We start from the raw sequence: 13,865 nt of genomic DNA on the forward strand, positions 1-13,865 counted from the left end.
TGATCTGTTGAAATTTTTTTATTGAAGCAATATAACTTCTTATAAGAAAGGCAAAACTGGTTTTTTTGTCAGAGTAAATTATTTTTTTGTTAAGTACAATAGAGTACATTTCAGAGACCTCTTCTTTAAGACAAGAAACTACCTCAGTTTTACGTCTGATTGATTTTAGCGTCTCTTGTCATACTCAACAATTGTTGGTCTTTGTATTGGGCCAACAACAACATTTAAAGTATTTGCAATAGGTTTTTTTTCACACAAATTTGATAGTATTATATTCAAAAATAAATATTTATTTCGGTATGATAATTAATTGATATATACTAATATGACTGCAATGGTAAAAGAATAAAAAGTAACTGGTACTGCGTACATTATATTGTGTTATGAATATTTATTTTTTAAAATGTATATTTTATAATAATTTAAAAAAATATTATGTGAATAAATTATTGTCATAATCAAATGTAATTAAGTCTTTTTTTAATTATATTTTTTTCTTTCTTAATTATTAAGATGTGTTGGTCCTGTAACTTCACCGAATAATTTATTCCAAAATTTTTTCATTATTAATCACGAAATGACCAAAATATTTAAGTGACTAATTTTACAAAAACAGTAAAATATTTCTTTTTTGAAAAATTTAATTTATTTACAAAATACAAAAAATACTCTTTTAGTTAAATTTTGAAGAGTTAAAACAATTTGTTAAAATTAATTATATTAAATTATATTATAAATTAACACTTTAACTTTAAAATGATTTTAAAAAAATGCCCTTTTAGTTAATTGTGAAGATAAAATTCACCAAAAAGAATTAATTTTAAAAAGAATAAAATACAATTTTAAGGATTAATAAAGTTATCAACCTTTGATTGGGAGAGATATTAGAAGTTATCACTTTTTAATTTGTAAATGATACAATATTATTTTGTCCATTAAAAGAATAATTACAAAAAGTTTTTACGATGTTTTAAGATAATATATCACTTGAACATTAACTTTGAGAAGTTCAGTTTTATATCACTTTAACGGTGAACAAGATTGAATACAGCAAATGTGTAGTAAATTGGAATGCAAGGTGACGCGAGGGAAAACGTCGGTTAGGAATTTTCACAAAAATAATCTCGTCGAAATATAGATTCAAATCGATAGATAATCCTCAATCAAAGTTTAATTTTATTTGTCACTTAAGTCAAACTAATAAAAACCGAACGTATTTAAATCTCGAATTGTCTCTCAAAGAATTGCAAGAAAATGTACATATTATTAGTTATGAAAATTTTTGGGGTTTTTGGTTTGATAAACAAGAAATGTATATTGAAAGAAAGTAAAGCTAACAACTAAGAAAATATAAATGCTAAAAGGCTACTCATGGCAAGGATCAAGAGTCAAGGATTTCCATCTTGTATCATTGACCATAACATGATAATTACAAAGAGTTAATTTTACTTAGTTTTTCTCTAACATTGGAGGGTCAAGTCAAGTGGACGTAATTGGTCATAAAACCAACTAACAACCCTAAATCACCAACGACACTAGACATCAATGACATCAAGGCACCTAAGTCCTCAATCTCAAGTCAAAAGTATCTAAATCTACTCTAAAAACTAACTAAGCATTTTTTCAAACACATGAAAGACATAAAAGAAAAGCATAATAAATAGCAAGAATTAATAAAATCTATGACTACCAAATGTAAGATAACAATAATAATAACTCAAATAAACATTAATATACAAAGAACATCAAATTGCATTAAATGAAAATCAAAAGTAACAAGAGTTCATAAGCATAAAAACAACAAAATAAAAGAAATAACGAATAAAACTCCAAGAATTAAAGTGCTAGAACAATAACAAGCAAGGAAAACTAAATCAAGACAAGAATTAAAACCTAAACCTAAAAGAAATTTAACTAATCTACCCTAATTCGAGAGAGAAGAGAGAGTTTTTCTCTAGAATATAACCTAAAATATGTTTCTAACTAAACCTAATTGCTCTCCCCTTGTTCCTTCCTGAATTTGGTCTCAAATACTTCAGAAATGAGTTGGATTTGGGCTTGGATGAGCTCAGAAATCGCTAGTCACGTTTTCTTTAAGTTAGTCACGTGCCAAGTATCATGCGTATGCGTGGCCTGACGAAATCCTCCATGACGCGTACGCGTGCCATGAATTCTACCAAATCCTCATTTCTTCATGAATTCTCCACTTTGCATTCTTTTTTTTCTCCTTCTTTGATCCAATCCTTGCCTCAAAAGACTGAAATCACTAAACAAACACATCAAGGCATCAAGTGGAATCAAAGTAAATTAAATTTAGCAAATTAAGAACCTAAAAATCATGTTTTCAATCTTAAGTGCAAATTAGGAAGAATTCATGAAACTATGCTATTTCAATGAATAAATGTGGGAAAATTGAACAAAGACAAAAAAGGAGTGTCAATATTTATTCAAAGCAAAATATCTAAATGCAAACTATCTAATGCATACAACCATTCTAATTACTATCTATTTATCTATAGGTATATACGTAGTCGAAGTAAATCAAATTCCAAGAAAGCATGTACACACAAATAAGGGCTCAAACAATCTTAACCAAATCAGATTTACAATCGAATTGATTTCTACAAAAGAGTTTACAAAACTTTTAAGATAAGCAATGATCAATAATGGGAATATGGAATTAAGAAATTAAACCCTTACCAGATGCGTATATGCACTCTAGTTGCTAAAGTGTTTAGGGTTGATTCACTCAATTCTCTCCTAATTATGCTTTCTGGTGTGCGAATTAGGATTTCGTACAGCTTAACCGGTAGGTGCACGGGGTCATCCAAGTAATACCTTAGGTGAGTGAGGGTCGATCCCACGAGGATTGTCAAATTGAGCAAGCAATAATTATTTGGTTGGACTTAGTTAGGCGAATCAAAAAGGGATTTGGTGAGTTGTAATTCGCATAAAAAAGAAACAAGAAAACAAAGAAAGCAATAAACAGTTTGGTGTGAAAACAGAGTGAGAAAGCAGTTAAGGTCTTGGAGATGTTTATCTTTCCGGATTAAAAAGTCTTACCATCTATTTTAACCATGCAAGATTCATTCCATGGGAAATTGTAATTGACTAAACCCTAATGTCTTAGAGATATAGTTTCCTCTAACCTTTATTAACCGCCACCATCATGGTCACTTAATTCCGACTAGAGGGTTAAGTTCAAAACTAGTTTATGGCCACAAAAAACCTAATTACCTAGAGCTAATAGGATTATATGTCACATATCCCAATTAGTTTATGTAATTAGCAATTTAGGAGAAATTTGTTTTCAAGCTGTTGTTTAAGCGAGATAACTCTGTCGAGAATCACAAGAACTTATGTAGAATAAGGGTCATACTTTCGTTTCACCCATATTCATAAGATTAAGACCAAAAATAATCATTGAAATTGAATCAATACATTAATTAAAATAGAAAAGCAATAGTCTTAATCCATAGAAATAAACAGAGCTCCTAACCTTAACCAAGAGGTTTAATTGCTCATAACTTACAGAGAAAACTAGGGTTCCAAAAACGTGTGGAAGGAAGAAGCTCCTAAACACTAGTGATCTTTTCCTTTAAATGCTAACCTAATAATAAATGCTAGACCTAAAAGATATTATTTGTAAATAAAAATTGTAATAAGAAGATAAAATAAAACTAAAGAGTGCTAAGTCCACTTGGAGGCCCAAGAGAAGGTATTTCGGACTGGCTACTGGCGTTTAACGCCAGAGATAGATGTTAAACGCCCTGGGGGGAGTGCACGTTGCTGGCCTGAGTCCCCTGCTGGCACTAGACGCCAGTCGGGCGTTTTGCGCCCAAGGAGGGTGCTGGCAGCATTTTTTCCTTTTAGCTCCAAACTCCGCCAAATTACTCTGAATTTTACCTGAAATCATAAAAATATTAAAACAATTCAAAGTAGAGTCCAAAGAGGATTTTTGCACTAAAATCAAGTAAAAGTAAATAAAATCTAACTAAAAACAACTAGAAAATACTAATAAAAATGGTATAGGATACTCACGCATCACAACACCAAACTTAAACTATTGCTTGTCATCATGCAACCAAAACATTATGGGACTAAGAAGAGAAGATGCTTAAGACTTTGAGTTGTCTTTTAAGCTCAGGTCTAGTTACTGAGTGGAGCTAGTGATGCTCTATTTTTGAATAGCTTCGATATCTCACCATCTTTTGAAGCTCAGACATATTAGTATCCTTCAGAACTAGAACTTGGATGATATTGTATATTCTCTTCTTTAGGCTCTAATTGATTTATGAACACAACTTTTTCTTTTCTTTGGTTCTTTGCACCTTGAGCCTAGCTGTGACTTTAAGTGTTTTGTTTTTAAGATTAACTTGAAACAAGAACACCACAAGCACCTAACTAGAAAATTCTTTGAGTTCTGATTTTTCTTTCTATTTCTTCCAAACAGTAGTGCTCAGAGCCTTAGACATACTCTGTAACAGCAATTGGTCATGACTTTAAGTGTTCGATCTCAAGGGTTACTTGACACTTTCACACCACAAGCATATGGTTAGGGAAAACCACTCTTTTGAGTTTTAGATCAGTTTTGACCCTCCTAACCATTGATGCTTAAAGCCTTGGACCTTTTTCTTTTGATTTTTCTTTTTCTTATTTCTTTTTGCTGTTTGTTTTGCTTCAAGAATCAATTTTATTCTTATTTCAAAGAATCTATAATACTTCTCTAAGTTCCTGTTCCTTCAGAACCAATATACTCAACTCTAATATCAAATATGCACAGTTAAGGTCATACATTCCGAAATAAAGATAGTGCCACCACATCAAAGTTATTAAAACACGCGATATATAACTCAAAATCTCATACATTTCACTACTTCTTTTTCTTTTGATAATTCTTTAAGCTCGGTACATAATACATGAGACATCTTTTTAAAATAAACATAGAATACTAAATTAAATAACTAAACTAGAAAGCAGAGAAATTCTAATAGTGATCATGCAAACTTAAAAAAGAAAACAGAAAATAAAAAGAAGTACTAAAAATAAAAATAAGATAAAAGAAAGGGGGAATGAAACTCAACCACCTCAGTGATGGTGGATGCTGCTCCCTCCGAAAAATTCTTTGGCGTGCTTGAGCTCCTCTATATGGCACCCCTACTTCCTCTGCTCCTCCATCATCTGATTGAGGAGTGCGGCATTGTCCTGATGCTCTAGCCTCAGCTAATCAATTGATGATGTCAACTCCTCTATAGATGTGGTCAATAGATCCCAGTAGTCACGGGGAGGAAAGTACATTCCCTGAGACATCTCTGAAATATCTTGTGAAAGCGGTGGAATTGGCTTCTACTGTGGTCCATGCGCAAGCTCTCTAGTGTGCTCTATACCCTTCCTTGTGATTGGCCTGTCAACTCCAATCGGGGTATTTCCATCAATGTGAGCTCCAGCTGCTACACATAGGCAGTAGATGAGATGAGGAAAAGTCAATCTCGCAGTGGTGAAGGACTTGTCATCTATCCTGTATAACTCTTAAGGGATCACCTCATACATCTCCACTTCATTTTTGAGTATGATGTAATGAATCATCATTGCTCGCTCGACTGTAATCTCAGAACGGTTACTCGTAGGAAGGATGGAGCGTTGGATGAACTCTAACCATCCTCGAACAACTGGCTTAAGGTCATGCTTACCCAGCTGGCACGGCTATCCTTTAGAGTCCCTCCTTCATTGAGCTCCAGGAAGGCAGATGTCAGCAAGAACTTGATCCAGCCACTGGTCAGTGTTGACCCTCTGAGTTTATGAATAAGGGTCTCCTCTGGATGGTGGTAACTGTAACGCCACCCTCACACTCTCCAAGTTGAAGTCCATGATATGCCTTCTGACGATGGTGCGCCAATTCTTCGGCTCCGTGTTCACGCCTCTGACAAGCTTATATGTCACCCAAGCATTGGCATAGAACTTTTGCAACATCAATACTCCAACCTCAATTACGAGGTTGGCCAGAACTTTCTAACCCCGTCTCAGAATCTGATATAGGATCTCTGGGTACTTGTCATCCTTTAGATCGAAGCAGACCTCAAGGATCACCTTCTTCTTATGCACCATCTCGTAAAGGTGGTCCTTATGTGTCTTAGAAAAGAACCGAGTGAAGTCTCAAGGATCAGGGGTAGGCGCATTCTCCTTTCTCTTTCTTGATGAGGATTCTCTAGTCTTGGGTGTCATGAAGATAGTAAGAAAAAATAGACCAAAGCAGAGCGCCCAACACCAAACTTAAAAGCTTTGCTCATCCCTGAGCAAAATAAAGATGGAAGACAAGAGAGAAAAAAAAGGAAAGGAAAATAAAATAGCAATAAGAGAAAGATAGAGGAGAAGGAGGAAGGGTTTTGGCCTTAGTAGTGAAAAAGGAAGGGAAAAGGTAAAAAGAAAGTGTGTGAGAGAAAGAGGAAGGAAGTAAGGAGAGTTGTGTGAGGTGTGGTGAAAGTGGATGAAGAGGGGGGTACTTATAGGTGGGGTGGGTAATGGGTTCGGTTATGGGAAAAGGTGGGGGGATTGAATTTGAATTTGGGTTGTTGGGAGAAGCGATTGATGGGATAGATGAGAGTGGATTGGGTGAAGTGAAAGGTGGGGTGAGAGAATCAAGGGAGGTGATGATGGATGAATATGGATGGAATAGTGGGTAAAAGAGAAGAGAGAATGGATTAAAGTTTGAATGGGTAAAAGGTGGTTGGGAAGTGGGTTTAAACCATTAGCCAAAACCATGCCTCATTCTTGCTGCCCCCCTCTGGGTATTAAACGCTGGTCTGGCGTTTAACGCCAGCAGGGGTATACTTTCTTTTTTTGGAGCACCCCCGGCGCTAAACGCCAGAGCTAAACGCCTTCTCTGGCGTTTAGCGCCTCAAAGGGGTGCTAAAGAAAGTGTAAAACGCCCAAAATGGGCGTTGAACGCCCAAAGCTTGCTCCTCTCCTGGCGTTAAACACCAGGGCTGGTGTTTAGCACCCACAGCAGGTCTCCTCCAGGGTGTGGTTTCTTGCCTAAGTATTTCTGTTTCTGTTCTAAGTGCTATACATGATCACATACGTTAGAAAAACTAGGAAAGATATGAAGATCAATGAAAAATAAAATGATATGAATTCAAACTAAAATAAAATTGAAATAACACAAAAGCAAATGAGGATACTAATGATTGGGTTGCCTTCCAACAAGTGCTTCTTTATCGTCATTAGTTTGATGGACAACTTCTCTAAGGAGGAGGATCATATATGCTCAGATCTTCACCCCTCATTGTGAACTTCTTCCCTGAGCTCTCATGAATTAACTCAACATGCTCCAAAAACAGGATTTTATTCACAGTGTGTGGTATGACTGGACTCTAAGTGAAGACTACTCTCACGCCAGGTGAGAAGTCCTCAGTAGGAATCTTCTTATTCCTCCAGCCTTTAGGCACTTTCTTCTTGGGGCCTCCTCTATCTTTGGTGGGTGGTGTGATAAACAAATATTTTATGGTTTATATTGTGCTAACTTGAGTGGTTTTTATCAGCTTTTCACCCACTTATTCATATGATTAGCATGATATTACAATTCCTTCCCAAAGTGGTTCTATGGTTGAAAACTTGCTTCCTAGAGATCTTTTTTATTGTGTATTTAATTCTCCTTTATACCATTCGATGCCGTGATCCGTGTGTTAAGTGTTTCAGGCTTCATAGGGCAGGAATGGCTTAGAGAATGAAGAGGAAGCTTGCAAAAAGGGAAGAAGCACAAGAAATAAAGGAGAAAACCTGCGAATAGCGACGCGCACGCATGGCTGACGCGTGCGTGCGATTTGGGCAAAATCACAGCGATGCGTGCACGTGCTTGATGCGTACGCGTGGCTTTCCACCAAGTGAGAAGGCTTGAGCTTTGAGCTCTGCATGGAAGTACCTCCTTTGTCAGAGAGTGGAAGACATTTAAAAATCTTGAACAGTATATAGTCAACATGCATCCTTAGAACTAATTCTCCTCTCTCTACATCAATCAAGGCTCTCCCGGTAGCTAGGAACAGCCTTCCTAGGATGATGGAGTCATCCATCTCCTCTCCCTATCAAGTATCACGAAGTCTACAGGGAGGTAAAGGTCTTCAACCTTTACTAGGACATTCTCTACCAATCCATATGCCCGCTTCTGGGACTTGTCTGCCATCTCCAGTGAGATCCTTGTGGGCTGCGCCTCTTGGATCCCTAGCTTTTTCATCACAGAGAGAGGCATTAGATTTATGCTTGATCCAAGATCGCACAATGCCTTTTCAAATGTAATGGTCCCTATGGTACAAGGAATCAGGAAACTCCCGGGATCTGGCATCTTCTGAGGTAGCTTTTTCTGCACCAGCGCACTACACTCTTTGGTCAGCACCACAGTTTCATCTCCCTTTAAGGCCTTCTTCTCTGAAAGTACGCTTTTCAAATAGGCCATGTAGGAAGGCATCTTTTCCAACACCTCCGCAAAAGGAATATTAATTTGCAATTTTTTAAAGATTTTCAAGAATTGAGTGAGTTGCTCATCCTTGGCCTCCTCTTACAATCTCTACGGGTGTTGTACTTCAGGTTCCTTCACCTCCACTAGGGCGTGTAACAATGTACTTCCAGTCTTCTCTTGAGCCTTTTTCTCCTTCAATTCCTTAGTAGCATGCATCTCTCCAAGCTCGGCCTCCTTGTCCATGATGAGGGCCTTGCACTCTTCCCTTGAATTCATCTCTGTGTTACTTGGAAGAGTGTTAGGAGGTCTCTCAGGTTTCCTCTTGCTTAACTGACTCACTTGCACTTCCAAATTTTGAATTGAAGATCTAATCTCTTGTATGAAGCTATGAGAAAGTTCAGAGACTATTGTGGCTAAGTCAGAGAAGTTGTGTTTCTAAGAGGACTCTTTCTGCTACTGAGAGGGTCGGAACTGCCGGTTATTGAACCTGTTCTGATTGGATCCACCCTGGTTGTTGTTGAAGCTTTATTGGGGCTTCTGTGGTTGTTCCCTCCACTCAAAGTTGGGTGATTCCTCTATCCCTGATTAAAAGTATTCGAATAGGGATCATTGTTGGGATTTCTAAAGAAATTTTCGATGTAATTAACTTTCTCCATGGTAGGTTGAGCATTGCCCCAAGCATCCTCTTGAGTGTAGCTTCCAGTCATGTGATAGGATGCATCTTGAGTATTGACAGCTGAAACTTGCATCCCAGTCAAATGCTGAGAGATCATACTAATCTATTGAGACATAAGCTTGTTTTGAGCCAAAATGGTGTTTAGTGTGTCCATCTCCATGACTCATTTCTTCTGCGTAATCCCAGTGTTCACGGGGTTCCTCTCAGAAGTGTATAGATACTGGTTGTTGACAACCATCTTAATAATCTCATTCACCTCTTCAGGCGTCTTCTTTATGTGCAAAGAGCCACATATGGAGTGATCCAATGACCTCTTGGCCATCTCAGAGAGGCCATCATAAAAGATCTACAACCTGGTCCACTCAGAAAATATGTCAGGAGAGCACCTCCTGATCATCATCTTGTATCTCTCTCAGACTTCATAAAGGGACTCTCCATCTTTTTGTCTGAAGGTCTGGATGTCCACCTTAAGCTTGGTCAGCTTCTGAAGTGGAAAAAATTTGATCAAAAATCCAGTGACCACCTTGTCCCACATGTCCAAACTCTCTTTGGGATGTGAGTCAAGCCATTACTTTGCTCTATCCCTTACAGAAAGGAGAAAGAGCATGAGCTTGTAAATCTCAGTATTCACTCTATTCGTCTTTACAGTGTCACAGATCTACAGGAAATCAGAGATGAATTTATTGGGATCCTCCTGCGGGAGTCCATGGTACTGACAATTCTATTGCACTAGAGTGATCAGTTGAGGCTTAAGCTCGAAGTTATTTCCACCAATGGTAGGTACAGCCATATTGCGCCCATAGAAGTCAAGAGTAGGTGCAGTGTATGAGCCAAGAATTTTTCTTGCTTGCTCCCTAGTGTTTCCACCATTAGCCTCCATGGTGGATTCTTCGGCTTCCTTCTCAAGAGTTTCCTTGAGAATCTCTCCATCTTTGTATGCTTTAGCTTGTTGCAAACGCCGCCTCAAGGTCCTCTTAGGTTCATAATCAAACTCGAGAAGGGGTTCATTGTCCCTGTTCCTGCTCATAAACAAACAAAAAACAAAGAAAAAGTGGTAGTCTCTATGTTAAAGTATAGAGAACTCCCAGTGAGATATCCTATATAGAAGAAATAAAATAAAATAAAGTAAACTATTAACTAAAAGGATTCGAAAATAAGAATGCAAAAATAACCTAAAAATTTTCGAAAACTGAAAAGAAAATGACTCTAGAAATTTCAAAATTAAAAGAAAGGGAAAACACTACAGGGATACCAAACTTAAAATCAGAAATTAAAAGAAAATAAATAGGGCAAAAAAAATTCAAAAATAAAAAAATAATTAAAGTAAAAATTTCAAAAATTCAAAAGAAAAAGTAAATAAACAAAAACTAAAAGATACCTAATCTAAGCAATCAGACAACTGGTAGTTGTCAACCACAAACAATCCCTGGCAACGACACAAAAAACTTGGTGCGCGAATTAGGATTTCGCATAACTTAACCGACAAGTGTACTGGGTCATCCAAGTAATACCTCAAATGAGTGAAGGTCGATCCCACGAGGATTTTCGGATTGAGCAAGCAATGATTGTCTGGTTGGACTTAGTCAGGCGAATCGAAAAGGGATTTGGTGAGTTGTAATTCGCATAAACAGGAAACAAGATAATAAAAAAAGCAATAAACAGTTTGGTGTAAAAACAGAGTGGGAAAGTAGTTAACATCTCGGAGATGTTTAACTTTCTGGATTGAAATATCTTACCAACTATTTTAACCATGCAAGATTTATTCCATGGCAAACTGTAATTGACTAAACACTAATGTCTTAGTGATTTAGTCTCCTCTAACCTTCATTGACCGCCACCGTCGTGGTCACTTAATTTCGATTAGAGGGTTAAGTTTAAAACTAGTTTATGGCCACAAAAACCCTAATTACCTAAATCTAACAAGATTATATGACACATATCCCAATTAGTTCATATAATTAGCAATTTAGGAGGAATTTATTTTCAATCTGTTGTTCAAGCAACATAACTCTGTCGAGAATCACAAGAACTCATATAGAATAAGGGTCATACTTTCGTTCCATCCACATTCATAAGATTAAGAACGAAACAATCATTGAAACCGAATTAATACATTAATTAAAATAGAAAAGTAATAGTCTTAATCCATAGAAATAAATAGGGCTCCTAACCTTAACCAAGAGGTTTAGTTGCTCAAAACTTACAGAGGAAACTAGGGTTCTGAAAATGTGTGGAAGGAAGAAGCTCCTAAACACCAGTGATCTTTTTTTTAAATACTAACCTAATAATAAATGCTAGACCTAAATGATATTATTTGTAAATAAAAATTTCCAAAAGAAAATAAAATAAAACTAAAGAGTGCTAAGTCCACTTGGAGGCCCAAGAGAAGGTGTTCGGACTGGCTACTGGCGTTTAACACCAGAGATGGACATTAAACGCCCTGGGGGTAGTGCACGTTGCTGGCCTAAGTCTACTGCTGGTGCTAAACGCCAGTTGGGCATTTAACGCCCAAGGAGGGTGTGTAATGCTTGACGTGGGCTACGCCTGTTTGCAAACATCGAGGTTCTATTAACACCAAATGATCAACGTTAAGGTGATCAGTCTTAACATATCTAGTTTAAGTGCTAACATTTCCAAAACGAATGCTCACAGACCATCATGCAAAATGTATCATTAGAGATACCCTAGCAGCATGGAAACACACAAGCAGAGCATGCGGTAAAGCATGGTCAGTCCATCCCGAGGCTCTGCTAAGGACAAACTGCTTTGATACCATTTGTAACGATCCAGCTTCTAGCACGTCATGACTAATGATATTCGCTAGGCACTACTACACGGCTTTCCCTAAAGACTCTAGACCTTATATTAAATATATACATATGAGCCTGTAGCGCTAATCGAGAACACATGTCAGATATATAAATATAAGGAAATAGATAATAGTTAAATAGATAATATATACATGAGTCATAGAAAATACAAAGAACATAGTAATATCATGCATATTTACTCGAAGGCACATTTGGTACATCATAATTCACATCGGGTTATGTCGTTGCTTATTCATGAAAATATTTACAGACTCTATATTTATACTAACAGGCCTCGACTCACAAGAGTCACCCTAGTCTGGGACATATTCTAACTTGTTTTTATAGGTATTTACAAAGTACCTAGCCCTCTAAAAGTCTATACAAAGTGAGCACAAAGACAATAACAACTACTACTGCTACTTTTATAACTACTGCTGTTCATCGATCCCTGGTGGCTGAAGAAACACGAAAGTACTGTGTGAAAGTAAGAGATGTCACTCTGACCCTCCGGTAATGCTACTGGTGCTCGCTAGTCCCAAGGCTGGAAACTCAAAGAAGATCTCGCCGATTTGCATCAGCGGAATGGGGAAGTAAAGGGTGAGAACCTAAGGTTTCCAGTAGGGTACTACACAGGAATCCTATGGGGTTCTGCAGCCTAAGTCTAAGACTTCGTGCAGTTAGGTTGGTAAGTCACACAAATAAGTACAAGCACAAGTATATAGCAGAATAGTAAACAAACACAAAGTATAGGAAGCAGAGACAAAATACAAACACTGGTACAAGTAAGCAATGACAAACATAGAAAATACAATAACCAAGTATGATGCATGCCTGATCCTATACAGGCCATGAGCTCATGCGTCGGTTGACTACCCATAACCCGACGTTACCTAGGAACTAGTCCAAGATATGGTTTCCCAATTGCGTCCGTCCGTGTATACGTGTCGATGTGGTTAAGTATACTACCAGTCTGTGACAACAGGCAATCGTCACAAAGCTTGATGCCATAATATATGCACAAAGGAAAAACATAGTTTTAGCAATCAGTGGGTAAACACCCGCCTCCAAACAACCTCTAGCACCTTGGGGTTTACAGTTCTTTTTCTGTGGCACATCTCCATAAACCTTATTCCTAAGGGACTTCTCTGCTCTTCTTTTTAAATAAAACTTGTGCCCAGTCTTTGCTCTTTAAATCTCAGCCTTCGTCACATATTTTACCATTTTGTCCTTGGTATTTTTGTACATTTCCAATTTTACCCTTTTTGTATATAACTTCGTTTTTCTAGTTTTCTTTAGGTTTTTAGTGACGGTTTCACCACTAGTGTTATTACTTCACCATTTTACTCTCATATTTTTTTCTAAAAGACCTTCTTACCCTTTATTAAGTTAATTAATAATTTTTAATTTGACTTTATGCCTAAAATTACTAATATGCCCCTAAGTACTCTAAGTTTACCGTTTAACCTGATTTAGCGTCAAAATGTTACCGAGTTAATCCTTATATTTTTTTCTATGACCAAATTATCCATAATACTTTTAATTAATCTTAATTCTATCCTTAGGAACCTAAAAGATCATTTTATCCTTTATTAATTTATTTACTTATTCTAGTTACCACTTTTTACCGTTTTACTTCTAACTTTTACTAAAGCTTTTATTTAGATCCGAAACTTTATTATAATTATAATTTTGACTCAAATAATTTATATAATTACTATCTTACCCCTAATGATACTAAGTTCAGAATTTATTTATTTTTTATTTAAATTATATTTTTAACTCTCTTTTTACCCAAAAAATGACCATAACACCCTTTTTACTTTTACATCTTTGTTCCATAGGACTAAAAATCAGTTTTCTATCTCTTTTTAACCCTTATGTACGTGACTTTTATGATCATTTAGTGGCTGGATTATCAGGGGTGTAG

The 13,865-nt window shown here is 36.6% G+C and overlaps 1 protein-coding gene across 1 annotated transcript; it reads right to left on the reverse strand.

Moving 5' to 3' along the window:
- Positions 1–8,044: 8,044 nt before the first annotated feature.
- On the reverse strand, positions 8,045–8,725 carry LOC130949365 (uncharacterized). The gene is made up of 2 exons (XM_057878110.1): positions 8,573–8,725; positions 8,045–8,470 (listed from the first exon to the last, which is right to left on the reverse strand). Exons 1-2 carry the CDS (start codon positions 8,723–8,725, stop codon positions 8,045–8,047), a joined length of 579 nt encoding a protein of 192 aa, XP_057734093.1.
- Between the last annotated feature and the right edge of the window lie 5,140 nt (positions 8,726–13,865).

The sequence above is a fragment of the Arachis stenosperma genome, chromosome 9 (assembly GCF_014773155.1).
Source record: "Arachis stenosperma cultivar V10309 chromosome 9, arast.V10309.gnm1.PFL2, whole genome shotgun sequence".
Lineage (NCBI taxonomy): Eukaryota > Viridiplantae > Streptophyta > Magnoliopsida > Fabales > Fabaceae > Arachis > Arachis stenosperma.

Excerpts from the sequence above, each read along its gene's own strand:
- LOC130949365 (XM_057878110.1), bottom strand. The coding sequence starts at position 8,725 with ATGAATTCAAGGGAAGAGTGCAAGGCCCTCATCATGGACAAGGAGGCC. Across the intron at positions 8,471-8,572 it reads TGGAGGTGAAGGAACCTGAA|GTGTTGGAAAAGATGCCTTC; the intron begins GTACAACACCCG and ends CCTTTTGCGGAG.